The following is a 6,671-nucleotide window of genomic DNA, read 5'->3' as shown; positions in this document are numbered from 1 at the left end:
CGGGGCCCAGGTCGGCGCCATCCCGGCGGCTCGCTGCGGCCTCCTCCGGCCCTACGTCCCGCAGCGAGCCTCTTCGTGCTCCAGCTGAACATCTTTCATCTAGTTTTCGCAGGACGGGAGTTTCGGAGCGGAGGCACCGAGTTTCCCCGGGGGAAGGCGGGCGAGGGTCGAGCACGGCGGCGGGAAGCCGGCGCCAGCCTCTCGGCCCTCTCCCCGGTCCCATCCTCTTCCTCGGCGCCCCACGGCTCACCGAGAATCCTGCTGCCTTCTAGAGGCGAGCAGGTCCCTGGAGGCCCCCGAGGGCAGGTTCCCGGAGGGACACGGCTGGAGATCCTCCTTGCCTTGGAGCTCCCCGGAGGACACCACACAGTCTTGCTCGGGGTCATTGCTGTTGCCCGCCCCTCGCTTTTTGTCCTCTTCCTTCTTCCACTTCATCCGCCGGTTCTGGAACCAGATCTTGATGTGTCTCTCGGTCAAGTTCAACATGACAGCCAGCTCCACCCGCCGCGGCCTGGAGATGTACTTGTTGAAGAGAAACTCCTTCTCCAGCTCCAGCAGCTGCGCCCGCGTATACGCCGTCCTCGTCCGCTTGTTCTCCTCCGGCTCCACCACGTAGGACCCCCCTGGAGAGAAGGGACAGTCAGCTCCGGCCGCCCCCTCGGGCTGCGGGGGGCCATGTCCCCGCTGCGGGGGGCCATGTCCCCGCAGCCCTGCGCGGAGCGGAGGACACGCGGGGGGAAGCAAGCGGGGTGAGAGGGCGGCCTCGGGGAGCCTCCCCTGGCCGGGCACAGCAAGGCAGTGCTGGTGGAGGCTGTCAAGAACGCTGCTATTTTATTTTGTAATAATGGGGGGTTTTTTAACAATAATTTGGTCGAAGTTTTCAGGGAAACGCTGTCCCTCAAGCTGAGGGACATGTTTAAGCACCACCGTTTGCGTGTCGCCGAAAGCTCCGAAGGGCTTCCAGCTCCAGGGCCTGGCAATTACTCAGATTCGTGGAAAAAGAAGAAGAAAAATGAAAAGGAAAAGAAAAAGGCAAAGGAAAAGGAAAAGACAAAGGAAAGAAAATTATAAAGAAAAGACAAAGAAAAAGACAAAGAAAAAGACAAAGAAAAAGACAAAGAAAGAAGCTCCCTAACCCAAACCAGAACAAAAAAAAAATATTTTAAAAAAACCCCAATAATATAAAAAAATCCAGACCAATTTTCCTGTGTGCCACATACGCACAAGCAGCCAAACAAAACATAATTTAAAAAACCCCAAATATCTCACCTTTCCTGTAAAGGGCCCGGAGGAGAAGCCGGGCCGGTGGGGTCCCGGGGAGGCGGCGCGGCGGGGAGGCTCTCCCCGACGGGGCCTCGCCGCAGGCGCCCAGCGGCACAGGCCGGAAAAGGGTGCGGGGAAACCTCACGGAACAGGGGTTTGAGTGCTTCTCCCGGGGTATCGCCACCGAGCAGCCCCGGGCCCGCGGGAGGCAATGTGGCGGGCTCCGGGGCGGCTGCCGGGCCGGGAGCGGGACAAGAGCGGGACTGCAGCCCCTCCGTTTCGCCAGGTTGGTGAAGCGTTTGGTTTCTCGTTCCCGGAGCCAGCGGCAGCAGCGGAACCGCCGTTCCCAGCGCGGCCGCCGCCGCCGCCGTCCTGCGGGGACTTGGGCGCCCGTGGAACAGGCGGCGGCGACCGGAGAGGCCGGGTGGGCACAGAAACCGCTGCTGGCAGCGCCGGGAGCCCAGCTGAGTTCGCTTTTGGTGGCGATATCATCTGTAGGGGACAGTGCTCTAAACAAAAACGCGATTGGAAGAGCCATTTCAAGGGAGCTACGAGGGCTCTCCCGTCTCTCATTTCCCTACTCCCATGATTATATATATATATATATAAATAAAATGTTTATAAATATAAACTATGTATATAAACTTATATATATATAACCTATTAAAAATACACGTATATACATAAAAACCTTTATGAATACAAACCTATCTATATACACCTATGTGTATATATATTAAAAGATACATGAAAGTAAATGTATGTACATGAAAATGTTGGTAGATATAAACCTATGCTCACACACGTGTGCGTGCGTATGGAGCTGAAACAAATTGGTCTGTTACGGTGCAGTAAAGTGGTGCTACAGGGAAGGCGGAGCGCCCAGGGGGTCTGGCGGAGGGCCGGGGCCGGCAGGGCCGCGGGGTCGCCGGGCCGTGCTCCCCAGGAACCCTGCCCGCGGGACGGGGCGAGCCCCGGGCACGGCGGGTGACACTGACCCGGGCTCGGCCGGGGCCTCTCTAGGCGCATTTCCCCGGCAATAACAACGCCAAATCCCGCAGAATCCATGGACGCTTAAAACCAAGCGGGTTTCCATCAAAATGGCTGGGCGGTTTGCAATATATACCATACAAAACATACCGGGGTTTGGCTACGAGCGTTGTGCGGGCGCCCGGTACAGCCCTGCGCCCCTCTCGCTGCCTGGGTGCCGACCGGGCACCCGCGACGCTAACGGCCCGGTGCGGGCGTGAGCCTGCACCCACCCGCCTGCACCCTGCAGAGCTGCACCACAGCCCCTGCCTGGACCTCCCGGGAGAGCTGGGAAGAATGGGGAAGATATTCGGCTTTTACAGGAAAAGTTTCGGTTTGCTGCTCGTTCTGTCATTTCTCGGGTACAGGAGGTAGAGAAAACAAACAAACAAAAAAAAAAAAAAAAGGGTAGTTCAAGAGTTTGGCTTTAGCTTTTTTTTTTTTTTTTTTTTTTGCTTTTTTTTTTTTTTTTTTTTTTCCCTTTTCTTTTCCCCGTGAGTTTAATTCAAACCGAAGGAAAACAATGTGATTTTCTCTCCACCCTTCTCTCTGGCACAACCTCTGCCGTCGGGTCCGCAGCGTGGAGCAGCTCTTCTCCCCTTCCCAGAGGATGCGCCTCCATGGGGACTGGGGACCGCCGCCTGTCCTTCCTCCCCCCTGCCCATGCAGTTCCCAAACTATTTCATAGTGATTTTAATACTCCATTCCTTTTTTTCAACTGTCTATTTGAACAAAGCCATTAATATAATATTTGCCGTATAGGCGTGACAAAGGCGCAGGACTCGATAACATTGTGCAGGCAGAGACAGAAATATTGTTGGGCAGCGGAACTTTCTGCCTAGATAGAGTTTCTTCCCCTGGCTGGCAGCTCTGTTTCGTTTGTGCATTGTGTTCCCCTGCCCTGGGTTTTCCCTTGGAAACCTGCAATTACGGCTAAAACCCACCGGGGAAGCAGGAGGGGGTGGGATAGAGGGGCACGGAGGGGAGATGGACTCTGCCGCCCGGGCGTCGGGGGGAGCCGAGAGGCAGCGGAGAGGGGCAAGGCGGCTGCCCCGGGGTTTCGGGGGCTGCCCCGCGGGGCCATGCCGTACCCTCGCAGCCCTGCCTGCCGCTTCCCCGCCCGCTCCACCTCCGAGCTGTCTCCGCGCCCCCAGCCTCGCCCTTGCGCAGCCTCGGCCCCAGCGCGGAGCTCACCGCGCCCGCGGAGCGCCCGCACCGCGGAGTTCCCCTGCTCGGCGAGGCAGCTGCGCCCGGGAAGCGTTCGCACGTCGCCCCGACTTGGCGACAATTAGTTAATTGGTGAAAGAATAATTCGTTAATAATTGGTCAGGGCTCGGGGAGCGGCGAGCCTGCCGGCGGGGACCAGAGGGCCGGCTCCCACCCCGGCGTTTAACCCGACGGTAGCAGACCCGCAGCAGTGGGGCTGGAGGGGCTGGCAGCGGGGGAAGGAGCGTCCCGGGAAGGCGACCCTCCTGGACATCTCCACACTACACCCGAGCGGCGGGAGCAGGACCGGTGCAGAGGAGGCTTCCTGCCCGCCGAGAGGGAGACAAGACGAGAGGCAGAGGCAGAGGGAGGTGTCGGGGCTTACCGGTCCACTGTCCCTTCCAGGCGTGTGATTTGGTGGACTTCATCCAGGCGAAAGGCACCTGCACTCGGGGCTCCTCTATCGCCCCCGTGTCCGCCCCGTCTGCGAAAGGCAGCGCGTCCTGGTGGGCAGGAGGAAGGTGAGGGTGGTGGTGGTGGTGATGATGATGAAGGTGGGAGACACTGGCATCCTCTGTGATGGGGGGCACCTCGTAAGGTGAAATGTCTGGCGGGCTGCCTTGCTCGAGAGCCCCTAAAGCGCTGGGGTAAGGAGTCTGCTGCTGCCTGCCCATGTAGAGGCAGGCGGGGGGGCTGGGGTTGTAATCCTGCGCCTGGGCTCTCTGAAACGCACACGACTCCTTGTAGAGCTGTGCCGAGGCATAATACTGCTCCTCGGTGTTCATGGCGAGAGGGGCCGGGGGAGGGTCTCGCAGCTTAGGGACACATAGGGCTGCTCCCGCTCCCGCCGCCCGGGATGCCTCTTTGACAGCTCGCCGCCCCGTCGGGCCCCGCCGCCCTGCCCGGCTCCCGCTGCCTCCCCATAGGCGCCGCTGCCCCCACGTGAGCCCTCCCGCAGCCCTCCTGGGCGGGGCGCGACCCATAAGAGGCCACCCGGGGTGGCCCCGGCCCCGCAACCCCCTTCCCCCTTATCCATGCGTGTCCCGGGACCCTCCCGACCGCGCCGCGGGGTGCCGCTCCCTTCTTTGGGGTGAGGAGCCCCGCGGAGGGGGGCGTGGGGGGTCGGAGGATTGATCTGACGTGCGGGGCGCTTCGGGAGGGATGGTCCCATCTTTTGCCTCCCCGCACCTCCTGCCCAGGGGCTGCTCAAACCCCAGTGCCGCCTTCCCCGCCCCCCCGACCCGGGACGGCCCGGAGAGGAAACCTCTCGGGGGGCCCGGTAGTGGGTGGGGGGCACGACCGACACGCTACTCCTGGAGGGGTTTGACATCAGGGTACTTTTGGCTGCAGGGACATCTGGGGCAAGGATGCCGCTGTCCGGGGACGGGCAGGGTGCGCCGGGGGGTCTCTCCCTCGGGGGAAGCCGAGTGCCGGAGCCCCGGGAGTAGGCAAGGACCTGCTTTCTGCTCTCTCCTCCTCTGCCCGGGGGGATGCGGCCGGTGGGGACCACAATGCTATCACCAGAGCGAGCGATAGGCAGCGGATTGTTTGCCCAAGGGGTAAATTTGGGAGCCTTCCCCGCGGCTTGGGCTGCAATGTGTTGACCCTCGGAGATAATCTGCTCCGAGCCGGTGCCGGTTGACTTGGTGACGAGGCTATGAGGAGGCGGAGAGCTACCGAAAGGGACAAAGATCACTTCCCTGCCTCCCTGCGCTCGGCCCGGCCGCCGCTCTCGCCGGCTCGGGGCCAGGCACGCTTCCTACTTGCCCGGCCCGCCTCTTCCCCCGGCACCGGGGCTACGGCCGCCGCCGTCGGGGCGCGCACCCGCGGCTGCGGGGAGCAGCGCTTGCGGGGCCAGCTGCGGGCGGCTCGGCTTGGCTTTACTCGGTCCGGCCCGGCTAAGCCCGACCTGGCTCGGCTCGGCTCCGCTTGGCCGTTGGCGGTGCATCCCCTGAGCTGGCGGGGCAGGAGGTTCCCGGTACCTCGCTCCTCGCCCGGTTCCGTGGGATCATAAACCCGCCCGGTCCATTACACTTGAAATGACTTTCCGCTCTGAACCCACGCGGGTCCCCCGTCTCTGAGAAAGCACACTGAGCCTTTGATTCAATATTGAGCCATTAAGCGATTGCTTTCCCAAGCCATTTAACAGCAGCTCTTATGGATAAATAAACAAAAAGGGCTGTAAACCAATTACAGTGCGGATAGTGAAAAAGTATTTTATTAGCAGGAATTACCGATAGACATCGCTGCTGCTCGGGCTCCCCCCGCCCGGCGCCCTCCCTCTCCATCCCCTGGCATGCCGGGGCTGGCAGCCGGTGTGCGGCCGGGGGGGTGCGCTGAGCCAGGCTGTGCTCTTGTGTCCCCCCACCCCGCTCAGCACCAACGTGCCCGCGATACCTCCCCCGAGGTCTCTTGCAGTCACGGGTGTCCTTTGATCCGGAGAGTTCTTGTGCACCGACCCAGCCCAGCGACCCCAGCCCCTTCCCCAGAAATCTGCTCCCCGGAGCATTTACAGCCCCGGGTTTTCCACGCGGAACCAGCACGGACAAACAAACGCGAGGCCATAAAACCCAGAGCAAATTGATTCATCTCCAGGGAGGACCATTACCCGGTGTCTTAATGCGGTCCTCTCTCTATAACGAACGTTTCTAAATAGAGCAAACACTTCCCCCTCCAAAGCAAATGAATTTCGTATAATTTAGAGCTAATTCTCTTTCATTCTGCCTGCGTGAGCAGGTGATAAGGGCACGCTTTGCTGTGCTAACAACAAGGTGGCGAGCTGCAGTGCAGGAAAAGGGCCCCGCTGGGTATCCTGGCATTGGGGACCCCGGCCGGGCCTAGGGGGTGGTGACGTCCGACAGCTGGGGGGGCCACGGGGTGGGGAACTGAGCACGGCTGGAACCCTAGCCCAGGGATCACCGGTGCCTGCCTCCTCCTCCTGGGATGCAGTCACTGAGATCTGGCTGAAGAGCCCCTCCACAGCCATGAGTTCCCCAGTGAAGCCTCTGAGCCATGAGTGGGTCCCACCACAGTGCCCACTTGGTGTGAGAAATGGGTGATGTGGGTCCCACCACAGTGCCCACTTGGTGTGAGAAATAGGTGATGTGGGTCCCACCACAATGCCCACTTGGTGTGAGAAATGAGTGATGGAGGAGGCAGGTGGGAGTGGGAAT

At 60.7% G+C, this 6,671-nt stretch overlaps 1 protein-coding gene across 1 annotated transcript; it reads right to left on the bottom strand.

The window, feature by feature from the left end:
* Positions 1 to 246: 246 nt before the first annotated feature.
* On the bottom strand, positions 247 to 4,283 carry PDX1 (pancreatic and duodenal homeobox 1). The gene is made up of 2 exons (XM_086481849.1): positions 3,884 to 4,283; positions 247 to 623 (listed from the first exon to the last, which is right to left on the bottom strand). Exons 1-2 carry the CDS (start codon positions 4,281 to 4,283, stop codon positions 247 to 249), a joined length of 777 nt encoding a protein of 258 aa, XP_086337975.1.
* Between the last annotated feature and the right edge of the window lie 2,388 nt (positions 4,284 to 6,671).

Source organism: Leptosomus discolor, chromosome 1, assembly GCF_034619465.1.
Source record: "Leptosomus discolor isolate bLepDis1 chromosome 1, bLepDis1.hap2, whole genome shotgun sequence".
NCBI lineage: Eukaryota > Metazoa > Chordata > Aves > Leptosomiformes > Leptosomidae > Leptosomus > Leptosomus discolor.
This window is presented reverse-complemented; position numbering and strand designations above follow the sequence as displayed.